Consider the following 16,684-nt stretch of genomic DNA (forward strand, 5'->3'; position numbering starts at 1 on the left):
ATCAAATTCACTACTGCTTAATTTTCTCCTTCACATTCACTTAATAGGGAATAGAATCTCTAAGAGTAACCAAAAGTTGCAAGAGGTAGTGACTCCCCCAGATATCTGATTATTCTTCCCCCAATTTCTAATGGGAGGAAACTGCAGCCAGCTCTCAAAGGGCTCCATAGATACAGGGAATTGTTCGTCTATTGTCAGGAAAGAGCAGCAAAAGTGGTCAGGTATACAGGGAGAAAGCTAAACTCCCAGCAAACTCTTCTTCATCTGGGGTCTCATAGTACTGTTCATTCATATATGTGAGACTCCCTGGAGGCCCAGACATACATTTGAGAATTCAGGGCAACCAACGCTAGCACAGAATTGCTTTGGGACTTCTTTCATACCCTGCCAAGCTTCTGTTCCATCAAATTAACATTGGGATGTTTAACTCTTTCAGAGGTTAGAGGTTAATACACCCTGGATTGATTACAGTGACAGAAGAATAGATTGCCATTGTATTTCACTTAATCCTGATGATTCTATGATTAAGTGGGCCACAGACAAACAGATATCCACCAGAACTCCAGAGGTTTTATTCTAGAAATATATCAATGACATCACTGCTTGTGGAGTTATTAGTGAACTCCCTTGTGGTTTTATATATACTGGGGCTTTGTAGTCTTGCCTCTCTACTAACTCAATTGTGTGTCATAGTACCTATTTAATGTGGGTTTATAATGTAGTTTTAGAATAATTTCAAAACATTGTTCATTTTTTGAGATTAGTTAATGTTATCTCTTTGCTCTTCAATGGGAAGAAATAACTGGTCACATGTTTGGAGGTAAAGTCCATGGTAATCTGGCCTATGCTTGGAAAGCGAGAAGTCAGACTCCCAGAGTGGCCAAAAGGGAGGAAAAGATGGGTAGGGGGAGGAGGAGGAGGAGGAGACGATGATGGGCTGTGTCAAGTGGCAGAACTAGTAACTTTGCTTCATCAATGTTGTACCCACCATTGGTGGGAAGAAGGGTGCCAATGCTAACTCATAAGTCATTGGTGATACTGGTTTTCTCTAATATAGCCACTTGGACCTGTCAAAAAAAATGCTTTTTTATCTTGTAGTTCATTTCCTTTAGGTACAAGGTAGCTCCTCACTCATAAGTTCACCCTGCGGATGCTGGGCTTAAGGATCTTTCAGGAAATACTTCAGCCTGGTTCCAAAGAAGGAGTTCAGGATTGAGAGTGCCATCTCAGTGTTCTCATTAGGCCATTCTGTTCTGTCTGGCTATTGGGTTGCATTCTCCAATCCTGAAGACCAAAAGGTATGGAAATGATACCATCAGTTGAATCATTTAGTTGAATTTATGAAAAAGTAGTAGGAATGACCAAAGAATGATTTTCAGGTAAAGACAGCCTAGCTCATTCGAGTTGCTTCCCCCAAGTGAGATCTATGGTATTTTCTCCCAAGTAAGTTCCAGGATCCAGAGAACACTGTCCATTCTGATAAGACAAGCTATTACCCAAAAAAGCTTAGCACTGACAACAAAATATGAAAGCCCACCTTGTGCTGCTTCCTGGTTTACAAATGAGAACCAGCCAATTTAGAAATCATGGCAGTCTCTGATTAAAATGATGGAGACTTTAACACTGGAAGAAAAAAAATCAGTCATTCAACAGGGAAGACAGAAAAATGATGAAATCAAAGCCAAGCCAGGGCTCACCACTGTGTACACCCCTCTGTAATCCAAGGGAAGGCTATTTGATTAGTAAAAGCTGTGAATTATTGACCAGATATGTATCACAGATTAATGTTTCAGATCCAATTTCAGTGGCTATTGGTTACATACTAAATAGTTTGGGTTTTAGGCACAAATATGTTTTGTTTCTAGAGGACGTATTTTAATGCTCTTCTGCCTAAACTGCACCAACTTGGAGTTAAAGATATTGTCACTTAGATACTCATGTGGCCTTCCTACCATGGGTCTCTAGATCTCTGCTATCTGACGACAGAGGGTTAGTTACTCCATGGGGTTGATGTCTTACAGGGCACCATGGAAATCAGGAACCTTGCCTTAGCTTTTGTTAAGAACTAATAATATCAGCTCCTTAAAATAACAAATATTCGATTGAAAGAAGTTTGTATATCATTAGAATATCTTCTCTCTTCCCCAAGAGCTGAAGTAGAGGAAATTATTTAGCCTGTGAGTTGAAGGACTTAGGTTCGATGCACGGAAGATAGTTTGTGGTGCTAGACCTGAAACAAATACAGTGTAGTATGTCAATCATACCTAAATAAAAATAAATATTTATGGGGTGCCTGCCATGTTCCAAAAGCTGTTTTAGGCACTGGGGATTTAAAAGTGAACAAAATATTCCACATAATATTCCTTCTCTAGAGAGGTGCCACAGGCATCAAACAGTTATGTCAGGTGGTGGTAAGTGCTATAAAGAATCTTGAAGCAGGGCAAGGGATAGGAAGTGATGGAGGGAGGTGCTATTTTTACATAGGGAGATTAGGAAGGCCTGCCTGATAAGTAACACTGGAACAGATATCAAATGGAAGGAAGGAGCCAGCCTTGCCGCTATTAAATGAGAACATTTTAGGTAAAGACCCTGAAGCTAGACCATTCTTGTAAGAGGTGAGTATGGCTGGAGCAGAACAAGCAAGGGGAGAATGGTAGGAGATGACATTACCGGTTTTTCCCAGGATCCGTCTCAGAGGCAACAAAGAATGAAGCCAACAGACAAGAGTACGGAGCAACCAACAAAGCTTTTAATGAGTGAAAAGAAAAGGGCTCCTGCTAATCAGAAGGGGGCTCCAAGGGAGCTGAAAGTACAATGCTTCGCTGCATAGGGCATAACCAATCAGAGCTGAGGTCTGTCTAAATGTACTTTCAGTTGAGTTGGATTGGAGCTTTTTGAAAGGAAGAAGCCCACATGATTGGCTTGGGTGGGAGGCTTGTTGCTAGGGCAGAGCTGTTTTCAAAATAACAACTCCCTTATTTTTCAGGCTGAAATTTCCAGATGTCCAGGTGGTGGCTTCTTGTTTACTGTGAAGCCTTGACCGTAGGTCCCTCCTGACTGCAACTTACCTGAAGCTTTGAAACTTACACGGTGCTTGAACTCAATCTGCTTGTATCTCACTAACTCCTGCCTCAATAAGAGCAAAGAGCAGGGGGCCGAATCATGCAGGGCCTGGTGGCATTGGAAAGGGATTGTGGAGGGCTTTGAGCAGGCTGACATGGTCTGACTTATGTTTTAAAGATGTGACTCAGACCACTGGGAAAAGAATAGATTATATGGGGCCCAGAGGAAAAGGAAGGAGATCAGTTAGGAGGCTACTACAATTATCTAGGTAAAAGGTAATGAGGCTTGGACTAGGGTGAAGAGGCAGGGGTGGTCAGAAGTGGATTGATTCTAGGATGGTCTGGAATGATTCAAGGCTAGAAGGCTCTTGTCATGGACACCACATGATTTCCTCTATTCTTTGAGCCCCTTCCAGACCTTGAATCTATAATTGCGTTTCACATACTTCAAACATGGGAAAGCTTGATTTACCCCTTTTGTGAATCCCCAAACTTACTAGCTTTTCTCAGATCAAAGTAGGAAAAAGTAACCTGAGTAGCAGACAATTGAGGTGGCTGGTAGCATCGGTTTAGGGATGGCTTCTCCACTTTGAGCTTGTTTAGTTTGTTCTATTCTAGGGCTAAGTGCCATTTTATTGACTACTGGACAAGAAAGACACTAAAAGCCAGTAATATTATCAAGAATATTTCTGGCATATGTGAGGGCTGCTGGATCATCCTATTTTGACACTGGTATTGGGCTACTCTCTCAATCCCAAACACATTCTTAATCTAGATGATTATGTCAGCATGGCATCAAATAAAGTAAAAATTTGCAAACTATCCTATTTATCTGATCAATGCAGACAATTTGGAGGGTTTAGACCAGAAATAGTATAGACGTGTCATGTCACATTTCCTCCCTTTTATGTTTCCTCCCAACTAAGGAAGTCATGGAAAATGTTTTCCTGCATGATTTGATACTTGCCATCTTTTCTGAAGTGGCAACTCTGGCTGCCAACAAAATCAGGGCAAAGAATGGATTAAATGAATTTCTGCCATTGCCTGGATGTTAGAACTCATTCCTCTGCTAAAGAACAACCCTTCTTCCTTTTCTGCCTCCTTTCTACTTCCTTTGCACTTGAGGTGTAGGCCTGCCTGGTCCTCTTCTGTGCCTCCAGCTCGGTAGATTCTAGCTATAACAGTCATACAGGTTTTATTTTCTTTGAACAGATATACTTAAGCACTAAACTGGAAACTTAAAAATCAAGGAATCCTTAAACATTCAGGCTTACTTTCGTCCAGGCTCTGTTATACCAGAGAGCCACTAAGACATTTTAAGTATCACTTAAAAACAATCCTATGCTTTAACGCAGAAAAGTTAAAAGATCTAGAATACAATTAAGTGTACTCTTGCTCCAGACTTGCTCTAACACTCTGGGTAAATCACTATTCTCTAATAAATCAAGGTGAAAAATTTTTAAAGAATGAATAAAATGCTAATAATCTTATTATACAAAGAGCTTTGACAAGCCAGTTAAGAAAAAGATGAAGACTCTAGTAGAAAAAAAGATGGGCTAAAAAGTGAACATTTGATTCACATAAGAATAAAACACATTGTTTATAATATGAAAAGTTATGAAATCCCACTTATGTACAAGAAATTCAAATGCCAAACAGTAATGAGATGGCACTTTTTATGTGTCAGAGTGACAAAGATTTTTAAAATCTTTGATTTTTTTTTTGCCCTCTATGATTGCAAGGATGTGAGAAACAAGCACTCTAATACACTGTTGGCAGGAGAGCAGTTTAGCAATATATATCAAAATTGAATAATGCACACACCCTGTGATTCCATAATCTCACTACTAGGAATTTACCTTCCAGATATAATCATACAAGTGTTCAAGGACATTCATGAGGGCATTGTTCAGCAAAGTAAAAAGCAAAAAACCTACATATCCTTGAAACAACTGAAATGTTCATTAATAGAGGACTGGGTTAAATAAATATGGTACATTTGTATGATATAATGCAACATTGTCATTAAAAAGAATATGGTAAAGATCAATATCCTCACAAGCAGAAATGTCCACAGTGTATTGTTAAGGAAAAAGAAACAAGATACAGAACATTTGTGAGAAGAAGTCTTATGTGTGTGTGTGTGTGTGTGTGTGTGTGTGTGTGTGTGTGTTTCTGTTTGAATATGCATGGAAAATATGTAGGAGGACACACCTGTATTGTTCATAGTGATGACACCTAGGGAGTTGGTTCTGAGTGTGGGAAACAGGATGTTTTCCTTCACATGCTTTTATACTGTTTTAACTCTTCTGGTTAATGTACTGTGTATTACTTTTGTAGCAAAAACTCCAAAATAAACAAATGGATGTTGAAAAGGGTGGTGGTTACCTAGGACTCTGATACTTGAAAAATTTCACACCTCAGTTTGAGAGTTAAGAAATAAGGGAGGAAGAAAAGGAGGAAACTGCTTGAGTAAATACCACACATCTTCATTCTGTTTGACACACAAAACCTGAATTGTTCTCAACTTCGGCTGCCTCAGTGGGGATTGAAGCTTTCCCTGGGCAGGCCCATAGGAAGGTAGGGAGACACTGTCTGCCTATTTGATGACAAGGGGAGGGACTCGAAGACCTCTGGAGGACATTTTTAGCTCCAAAGTTCTATCCATGATTCTGGATAATGGAGCTGATAGTGGCTACAAACTTCAAATTGTAAACATCAAATCGCTGCACGGTTGCCCTTGGAGACCGGAGGGGGATGTAGAAATTCCACTTTCCAGCTTCAGAGGTGTTTGTTGTGAGTCATCACCCCCTTTTCTGGGGGAAGAGGTAAAGGTGGTAGACTCACAGGAGATTCGTCATTGGGACGAATTTCGTTTTCCTTCTCTGATTTGACCTTCTTTGTAAGGGTCTTTCAGTGTCTTTTTCTTATCTGGCTCACAGCCCTCCTTCAGGAATGGACAGGTGGTAACAATCCACAGATAGCAAGGTGAAACAGGAAGCTTCCTTTCATTCAAGCTCTTGGTAATCACGTGCTGATTACTTTCCCACGAGGACTTCAGAGGGCTGACATACTTCTTAGAATAAAGAATAACTGCTGGATTGGGGTGACTTGGCCAGCTCCTGCCAGAGGCAGCAAAGTGTGTGTTTATCAGGATCCCTGAATCCAGGATGGCCCTCACTAAGGGGGCCCTCCTGACTTCAGAGATTTTCTGCTGATAGAAGAAACCACTTCCCTTATCCTGTCTTGTCTGTTGGCTTTACTATCCTTCCAAGCCTAGGGCCGGATTTGTCATTGATAATTCAGCATGATTTGCAGGGCTGTTAGCCAGCACTCTTTCCTCAAACTATCAATGCTGTGCCTGTATTTTGAACTTTATTCTATAGAAAATAAGGACAACTATGGTTATTGGAGCGACATGGTCAGACGTCTATTCTCCCACATTCACAGCTTTCTTATCACTAATAGCACTTACATTTTGACTAATTGTTTATACACGTTTGCCTCCTCACTCCTATTAAGTTATTCAAAGGGACTTGCTAAGCAACTGGATGTGGGTGGCTGAGGGGGAGGCTGACGATGAACACAACTGCAAGTTTCAAATCTAGGTAACTGAAAGGACAAAGGTATCACCAGCTGGGAGAGGATACGCTGGGCGAGGAGGAGGATTTGGAAGGCAAAATGAGGCTAGCACAGGGAGGAAGAACACCAACTATGCTACCAGACTGCCTGGCTTTGAATCTGGTTTGTCTATTTACTGGCTGTATGAGCGTGAGAAGGTTGTGTCAGCAATTTGAGCCTTGAGGTCTCCACATGTGAGAATGGATAATAGTATTATCCTGCATCACAGGATGGTTGTGAGTATTGAATGAGTTAATGTATATTTTGTACTTAGAATGGTGCCTGGCACCTAGTAAGTGCTAAATTAGTGTTTATTTTTATTTTTGGACACAGTGAATTTTAAATGTTGGGGGGTACATCTAGGTGGGGATATCTAGCTGAAGTTTGGATCATAGATTATGGATCTCATGATGGATATTGGGCTACAAAAAAAGAAGTGACAGAACTCTGGGCACACTGATATTGAAGGGAGAAAAAGATAAGGATTCCAAAGAAGGGACTAAGAGGCAGTGGTCAGAGAGGAAGGAGGAACCAGGTAAGTATGATATCATGGAAGCCAAGAGAGTTGGTCAACCAGTGAGATTCAAATAGGACACAGATATTGTACTTGTGTGTATAGGGAGCGGTTGGAAGGGAGGAAAGAGAGAGTGTCATTTGAGGAAGTAGATAGATGAAAGGGAAGAGAGGCCAAGATCAATATGGCCAGCTCGCAAAAATTTGCCGAAGGGTCAGCCCTATCCAGCCAGGCCCCTGGCTGGTCAGTGGGTCTAGCTTCTTTCTCTCAACCCATTTCAGTTCTCTTGTGAAGTATGAAACACAGAAGGCCTTAACTGCCAGTATAGGACCAATAACAACCAACTGGAATGGTGGTGACTATTCACCAAGGTTCCAACTAAGCAGTGGCTCAGCCAGTGGCCATAGACTCCTTTTCCTTTATTCCAATGAGGATCAGAGAAAAAGAGAGAGAGGGCAGATGAGCACAGGAATCTAACAACTACTGTTTGTGATAAGACTCAGCACCCACATGGCCCAGTGTCCTGACTCTGAGTGAGGTATCTGGAGCCTTCCATCATGAGGCTAATCTCGTGAAGGTAGCAAGAACCCCAAGCATTGCTTTCATCACCAACCCTTCACCCCAGCACCCACTGTGGACAGATCACCGTTATTCCCACTACCCACATTATTGCTCATTCACTTCCTTCTGACAAGTGTGCCATACTCTTCGCTCTTCCTTTTCAGCTCAGATCCTATTTTTCTCTATAATGTTCTTCTCTTGAAATTTTTCTGTCTACTTGTATCCAGTGTGGCTTCCTATATTGTCCACATTACACATTTTGGATTATGGAGCATTCTTTTCCTTGCGCTGTTCTATTTCTGATCCATGTTTGTTGTTGGCGTATGAAAACCAGTCAGTACAGGGTGTATTTGGGGCGATAGGGCAGCCAGGAGGAGAGACAGAAAAAGAGCTCTGAGACTTGCACTGACATTTCATACTTGAACTGAATTTGTGACAGGAACCATAGCTAGAAAAACCAATAACAATGAGGAGCCTGGGCGAATAGGGGACAGAAAATGGCTTCCCTCTAAACAACAGTACATGTGAGGTAAAGGAGGAGGGATGATGCCACACATAGATGAGATTCATCTGCCCTGGGATGGAGGTGAATAGGAAACTTCTCCACTGGACATGTGTATGTGGGTTAGGGCTGTCTACAACCATGAGCATGAGGCTACAGAAAGGAAATCCTGAGTTAATGGTGATCCTAAAGGGGTGAGGAGTGGGGTCATGGCTAAAAAAAACCAACACATGTGTTTTTCTCTAGTGACTTGCTTTTGAGATTACTTCATGGTTTCTTCCTTGTGAGGTATTATATGGTCAGCACCCTTGGTCTACTGGAGACCAGGTTTAAATAATTATGGTTTTTTTTTCTTTCTGAGAGGTGAGTATCACTGTCTTAAGTCTTTTGTGTCCCTTGGAACACAGAAGGCCATGCCCAGTACGAGGCATGGACTGACTGGTTGGACAGCACGTGCATGCTTGTTCTACTCACAAGACTACACGTTTCTTGAGGGCACTAGCTGTATGTCCCAAATTTATTGTGAGGCATATGTTTAGTAGTCAAAAACACTCAGCAAATTGAATAGAACTGAAGAGAATCACTTGCTGAAGCTCTGTCATCAGTAAGTTGTTGTAGATAGATGCCATAGCTGCTTTGTTTATTTTCATCTTTCTTGTAAATGCTACCACTTCTGATAATTCCTCAGAGGCAGAGTGGGGTAGTAGAAAGAGTGTCCTGGGAAATAGGAAGCAATTGTGCCAGTTCAGGTGAGTGACCTTGAACATATTACTTCAGACTAGATTTCTAAATTCTTTGCAACTCTACTCTGTGAGTAAGTAGGCTATGTCTACTGAAAGCACAGATAATGAGAGGAGATAACTCATTTAGTCAGTTTGGCCAATATGATGCCATGCAGTCATTCTGACCTGTTCTTCCAATGAAATGGCTGATTTATTTTCTTGACTTGGTTGATACAACCCATGTTTTTGGCCTAGAACTTTGACTTTGGAATGAGAATCATAGAATTAAAGCTGTTATGCAGATTATTGTAGAGATAAATACCTACTATTATTATATTGGGCAATTCAGGTAACAAAGAGTTAATAATGCAAATACTGTTTTATACTAATGTTAATAATGTACCATGTAGTGAATGCTGTGTGCCACAAATTATGCCAAATATTAAAAAATAATTCTCATTTAAATCTCACAATAAACTATGAGATAGGTAATATCATTAACCTCCATATACAGATCTGGAAACTGATGCTCAATCAGGGTAAACAACTTTCTCAAGGTCACACAGACTGAACTAATAGTTACTATATGCTAGTGGGTGCTTAATACATTTTTAAAAATGAATAAGTGAGATTAGTCAACATTATATGATATAAGCACAGCTTCAACTAGTAGGAGTAGGAGTAGTACGAGCTACCATTTACTGAGTATTCATTATGTGTCAGGCACTGTTCTAAGTAATAGGCATGGGTTATATCATTTAATTCTCAATGTAACTCTATGGAGTAGACACCATTATTGCTCCCATTTACAGAATGAAGAAACTGAAGTTTGGAGAGATTAACTAACTTGTTCAAGGAAACGTGTAATAAGTGTCTGGCTGACGCCAAGCCTATGCTCTTCTACCTCTTCAGGCTGACTATGCATAGCTGGGTGACTTTCACAGTTCTCTTCTTTACTTTCTGCTCTCATATTGAGTCATATAAATTTATAGGCTAGTCTTTTTAAGTCCCTTCTCTGGGCTCCAGTCATCTTGGCCTGGGCCCTCAGTGTCCCCCTCTGCATGTACCATCTCTCCCTGAGACCAAGGGTCAGATAGGAGAAGGAGTAAGTGGAATGCCTTGTTTTTGATTTTCTATAATCTCAACACACTTACCAGTGTTGTTGAGACTTAATCTCACTAGCTCATCTGTGAGACCAATTTTAATTTGGGGCCATCTGCCATAAACAAATGAGTAATTATGGCAGAGCCCAGAGGGGCAGGCCTTAGGGAGAAGGTTGACTTAGCTTCTTTCTGCCTGACCGCATTGATGCAAGTGACTAAGAATGAAAATTAACTTGGGTGGGCTGTTGATGTAGAGGCCAGCAGCTCTACCTCCCTTTTGCTCAAATCCTTAGATTCTAGTGCATGAAGAGGGATGACTTTTGAGGTCATGCAGCTTGCGTGGCAACAGAAGGGAGACCATTGCCATCAAAGACAGGCAGAAGGAGGCAATCTGTGAACTGGGCGAGCTTGTGACAAGCCTCTCCCTCTAGTAGTACTGGTGGTGACTTGTGATGAGTGCCACTTGCCAGCTGGTCTCTCCACACAATATGACAGGCTAAGTAACACTGAGGAAGTGAAGCTAAAACTAATGGTCATTGACCTCTGTCTAGCATTAACATATTTTTTTCAGAAGATTTTAACCTATTTTTCCCTAATTTATTCCTTATAACAGGCCCCTAAGATTAGGTAGGGGCAGGTACTATTAGTTTCATTTTATGTATGAGGAAATTGATCTGTAGGCTGATTCTATAACTGGGTATGTATAAAAGACTTTATGGCTTGCCCAAGGCCACCCTGTTAGTGGCAAGCTGACTAGCACCTCAAACTCAGAATTAGAGTCTGCCATTCTACCTTATAGACCAGTGGTTTTCCGGCTATACTTGCTTCTCAGGGGCTAAAGAGGTATGGGAGTGTGTGTGTGAGCAAGTGGGGCTTGGGTCCCTGACCTGCATTTAAACTAGGGCAGGTCTGCTTTGATCTGTTTGTCTGTTTTTACATCTGGACAGGATTTCATTTAATGAAAGGCTCTGCTACTGAAATGTTTGAAAAACCACTTGTCTAGATGAATATTTCTCAGAGAGAGTATACTGGGTTGAATTGTATCCCCTCAAAAGATATATTCAAGTCTTAACCCCTAGAACCTGTGAATGTGACCTTGTTTGGAAAAAGGGGCTTTGCAGATATAATCAGGTTAAATTAAGGTCATCCTGGGTTAGGGTGGGTCCTTACATCAAATGATTTGTGTCCTTATAAAAGCAACAAGAGGAAGATTTGGACCCAGCGACATGGAGGAAAGACACAGATAACTCTATGTGATGATGGAGGTGGAGATTAGACGAATACACCTACAGGCCAAGGCATAGAACCGATTCTGTGCTAGAGCCTCCAGAAGGAACGAGTCCTGCCAGCACCTTCATTTCATACTTCTGCGCTCCTGAAGTGTGAGAGCATACATTTATTTTCAGCCACCCAGTTTGTGGTTATTTGTTATAGCAACCTTGGAAACAAATACAGAAAGGTACAGAGGTCTCTTAGAGAGGGGTGGAAGTGGCTTTCTTAAAATGCTGATTCCTGGCCTAAACCCCAAGATTCAGATTCTGTAGGTAGGCAACAGGGCTCAGGTATTTGCATTTTGACAAGTTCTCTGTATGTATAATGACTGATCTTTGAGCTGGTTTTGACCATACACAGATACAGGACTCCTCTCTGGCTTGTAGCTGGATTGGCTCCCTGCTGATGATGCTCCTCGAGTGGTTCCTAGACTCAGTGGGCCAAAGGGAGGAGGCTTGGTAGATGGGAAATAGGCTGGTATTAAACTTTCTGTAATCCAAACATTTTGAAGTCTGAGAATTATTTAGAAGTGTTTACCCCAAAGAATCACAAATCACCCAGGTGTCCAAAGTCTACCCCTATGGAAATAGACCATAGTAGATAGGGAGTGGACACTGCCAAAAGGGTCAGATTTCTGGAGCAGCAAGAAAACCACAGAATATCACACACACAATAAGACAACAGAGTAGCACCACACACACACACACAGACACACACACACACACACACACACACACACACACACACACACACACACACTCAGTCTCCTACTCTTCTGATGTAGGAAATTCTATCTGATAGAGCTTAGCCATTTTTACTTCAAGAGTTAAGGCTTGGTCCCTATTAAAAATGCAAGTCTCCACGTTAGTGTTGATACTTGAAGCCAGTGTCAGTCATTTATGCCTGGCTTCTGATCTTTATCTGGGAGCAGTTTTGCTAGACTAGAAGGGGGAAAAGAGCACAATGGACTGTTGTAAGGATGGAGCAGAGTTGGTCTTGCTGCCAGCCTGAGGCCAGACCCTTTGCCAAGTAAAACCAAAGAGGGCACTAGTTTATCTACCCATGATTGATGGAGGTCAGCTGTGCCCAATCCTGTGGCAAGCTCGGAGAGGGCCTCCGTGGAAAAGGACAGGTGTTTGGATCCTGTGGGTGGGAGGAGCAGCTTCCTGAAAGTAGCCTACCCCACTGGACCCAAGGCCTCTCAGGGGTCCTGCGTTTGCTCACATTGCTGACAGCTCCCAGGCAAACAAATCTTCTGTTTCCCAGATAGCCAAACCTCCAGCACTGTGGCAGCCTGTTGTTACAGTTACTGACATACAACTTATCACAGAGATTCTCAGCAATGGAAGAAAATGAAATTTAGCAGAGGCTGGTGTGGAGAGGGGTTGGGAGAGGAGAAAGGGAAGAGAAGGCTGCTGAAGGGACTTAGGGGTGGAGCTGATGGCTTTGTGGGTTTGTACATGTGGTGCGATATTCAAATATGGACAGAGGAGGTCTTATACTAGCCATGTGTCTGAAAGGATCTTGGTAGAAGACAGCCTGTCTCGGATAGCTTCATCCTGGTTCCATATGCCTGATATTCCACCATTAATGGACCATTACGGTGCGTTAAGTACTGCCTTTCTTCAGGAGAGGTTGTGCCTTCCACTGTACTTTAGAATTAGTTTACCTGGTGCCTTTCTTCCTCAGTGTTTGCCAGAGCACTGGGGAGAGATGGGGGAAATGGGGGCCATCAAGTAAGGATTGGCCTACTTTCAAAAGTTAGATAGGGCTGGCATGGCTAGTCCCATCTTTGGAACCTCCGCTGTGATTGCCTTTCTTTTCAAAGCAGTTATGAAACTAAATGGGATTAAATATGAAATTCCAGGGTGTCTTGTTCAATCAGCTGGCCATGTCCTTTTCTGGGAGATACACTTAACTCCTTTATGTTCATCAGCAAATATTTATATACCATCCATTATACACTAGGCACTGGGTTAGGTACTACTGGGGGAAGCATGGAAACAGTTGGGCATTAGATTATACCTCACATTTAAGAGACAATCTAGTTACAGAGACCAGACATTTGCCCAAGTAAGGCTGGCCAACAGTATGTAGTAGTATGAGATGAAGGGTAGAGCCAAAGGCTACATAATCTCAGAGGTGGGCAAGATCATTATGGAGCTAAGGAACCAGGTAACCTTTAGTTCAGATTAACATATTACATCACTCAAGCTCTTAGCAGGGCTCTGGGGAAATGGGACACAGAACAAATCAGTTTTGATGTGGCTGGTGACATTGATTGACCAGGGAACATGGTCCTACCTCTCTGCTTTGCTAGTCATCCAAATCCTGTAGGCCTGTCCTTTCCAGAGAGCTCATTCATCCTCCACTGATCTGCCCTGTCTCAGAACTGTGCTGGTAATTCTAAGATGTCCTCAAACTGCTGGTGAAGCAGTCTAGCCTAGTAGTTAAGAGAGTGGGTTTAGGAGTTGGCTGCTTGGGTTTGAATCCTGGCTCTGACATTTACTGTGATTTTGGATAATTGACTAAGCCATCCTGTGAGTCCATTTTTCTCATTGGTAGAATGGGGACAATAATAATAGTGTTTACCTAACAGACTTGCTGGGAGGATTAAATGAGGTAAGTTGTGTAAGATGCTTAGCACACTGCCAGTTGCATACTGTTCAATCATATAATAAATATTTATTGAATGCCTGTGATATTGCAGGCACTTTCCTAATGCTGGGATGCAGCAGTGAAGAAGAGAGACAAGGTCCCTCTCTCTTGGCACTGTGTTAAATGCTAATGGGGAAAGGGGGATTCAGGCCCTTTACTCAAGGAATGTTTAATCTAGCATCTTGCTTTCTGCTCTATCTATTCTAATTCTTAGTCTGAGTTATCACTTAGCTTATTTTCATTCCTTTTTATTGAACCAGGCAAGTATTAAAGCTATGAACTTCCTTCAAACCCAGCTTTGGCCATATCCTGCAAGATTTAATGTTGAGTGTTTTCATTATCAATACCTTCGAAGCGCTTTGCAATTTTGGCTTTGACTTGTATTAGTTCTACTTTTTAATGTAGTATGCCATGGGTGATGACTCTGCATTTTCTTTGTCCCTACTATATGTCCCTGATATGCTCCAAATGAAGAGAGCGAGGGGACTTGTATGACTTGGAGGGTTTAGAAGAGACTAGGGGGAAACAGGTCTGGAGAAGACCATTGATGAAGGGTGTTGAGTGCTGAGCTTCATGAGTTGGTTTCTCTTATGATTAGATATGTAGTCACTGAAAGGATGCACAGGAATGACAGGATTGTTATGCTATTTCAGGAAGAATAAGCCAGCATCATTGTTCAGGATGGCTTGAGTGAAAGAAAGAGGCTAATGGCAGGGAGTCCAGTTAGAAGATTTTCATGTTAGTCTAGGACAGTGGATCTCAAACTGAGAGTGCATCAGAAGCATATGGATAGCTTGGTAAGACACAGTTTGCTGGGCCTCTTCCCCAGAGCTTCTGTTCAATCTGTGGTGGGGCCTGAGAATTTGCATCTGCACTTCTAACAAGTTCCCCTGCTGATGCAAGCATTGTTGGCCCAGAAACTGTGCTTTGAGAATCACTCATCTAGGAGAGAGATTATGAGAACCAGCAGCAGAGTGGTGGGATCTCAGCCAAGGAGGACAGAAAGTAGGTAAAAGATCTAAGTATTCTTAGATGGGGAAGGAAGAAACCACAGGGTTTAGGGATTAGACATGGAGACAAGGGAAAGGAAGGACTCAAAGACGACTCCAGAGTATCAAACTCCGAGGTGCCTCGGAGAATAGGAGAAACACAGAGGCAAAAACCCTGACATCTCCAGGTGGAATGCAGTCACATGACTGGTACTGGAAAAATACATGAATCCCTATATCCATTTGCACCGTGGCACTCAAGTTAAAGGCCTCCTGTCCTCCTTTAAAAGAGAGGCTGATGAGAAGGAGAAAACTCAGAGATGTGTTTTATCTCTCCTTTTCTAGAATGTAACCTTTGAGTAGAGGATATAAATGAAGATAGCAGAGGGTAGGGTGGGTAGGAGCTTGAATATTCTGGAAATGTAGAGCACACTTTGGGTTGTGAAGCGTGGAATGAATATAGGCAAATACTAATAAGGAAGAGACAAATGAGTAAAATTCAGTGTGAGTCATGCAGGGGAACTCTAGAATACCACCTCAGATCACTGATGCTATTTCTGAGGGCAGAGGGCTCTCATGCCATGATAGGGCTTCTCACCTCCAGCCTACCTAACCTTCCCTAATGTCAAGGCTTCTGACCCTGGCACCCTGTAAGTCCCCCAGCTATCTCCCAGCCTGTAGAGACTTGTCTTACCTGCTTCTCTCCACTGGGCCTCCTGTAGCTGAGCAGAAGCTCCACGGCACCCACCACTTCCTTGCGGATGGCGTAGAGCAAAGCATCGCCTACATACACACTGTGGTTTAGCAGTAGTTCCATGATCTCCAAGTTCTCATTCTCAATGGCAATGAGCAGGGCACTCCGGCCCAGTGGATCCATGCAGTTGATGTTGACATTGTAGTAGATCTCGGCTTCTTGTAGGGCCTGCTTCACAGTGGCGTAGTCCCCCTTTTCCACGGCATTGAGGAAGGCTTTCTCCTCCACAGAGAGCTCTGTCTCAGCCCTCACAATTTGCAGGGGGATGCGGTCTCTGTACGGTGAGTAGTTGACCTTTTTGTAGTACAACTGGGCCATGGTTCACAGCAATTTAGAAACCTGAATGAGGAGAGGGAGGAAGACCAAATATTCTTAGATGCCTGAAGGTTTCAAGTGGCAAGTAATGGAAGCAGCCTTGCTAAGGGGTTGAAAATCCTAAACTGTTTTAATGCTGCAATCTTTCTCCTCTCACAAAGAAATATAGTAGAAAGAGCCCAGGCTGTTTGGTCAGAAAGACCTGGGTCCAAATCCTAGCTTTACCAGCTCTGTGACTTGGATACGTTATTCAAACCCACTGTGCTTCAGTTATTATTAAGGTTATAAATACCAACATTAATAGCAGTTATCACTTAGTGACTCCTTACCATGTATTGGACCCTGTGTTACAGAATAGTTCTCACTTCCCGAATCTATTATGAGAGTTAAATGAGATAATACATTATCAAAGCAACTTGCACAGGTCAAACCTCCTGAGACGTGGAACAAGTTCACTCCTTCCTTCCCTTCTGCTGTCTGAAAATACCTGTAATAATGCTTCTGATTGGTGACTCAAAGTTGGAGCTTATCTTTGGTCAATTTCCTTTGGGCCCTAGGCCTGAAGGCCTGCACTAATTAATTTTCAGGATTACATTTGCAGCTGCCCCAGA

The 16,684-nt window shown here is 42.3% G+C and overlaps 1 protein-coding gene across 1 annotated transcript in view; it reads right to left on the reverse strand.

Moving 5' to 3' along the window:
• Window positions 1-217: 217 nt before the first annotated feature.
• The window catches only part of LOC118926105 (short transient receptor potential channel 5), a 41,818-nt gene continuing 25,351 nt past the window's right edge, over window positions 218-16,684 (reverse strand). Inside the window, exons 2-4 of the mRNA XM_057495382.1 lie at window positions 15,699-16,097; window positions 3,069-3,126; window positions 218-306 (exon numbers count right to left, since the gene is read on the reverse strand). Coding sequence (XP_057351365.1) covers window positions 218-306; window positions 3,069-3,126; window positions 15,699-16,076 — 525 coding nt within the window. The 5' untranslated portion in view covers window positions 16,077-16,097. The remainder of the gene's footprint in view (window positions 307-3,068; window positions 3,127-15,698; window positions 16,098-16,684) is intronic.

The sequence above is a fragment of the Manis pentadactyla genome, chromosome X (assembly GCF_030020395.1).
Source record: "Manis pentadactyla isolate mManPen7 chromosome X, mManPen7.hap1, whole genome shotgun sequence".
In the NCBI taxonomy this organism is placed as follows: domain Eukaryota; kingdom Metazoa; phylum Chordata; class Mammalia; order Pholidota; family Manidae; genus Manis; species Manis pentadactyla.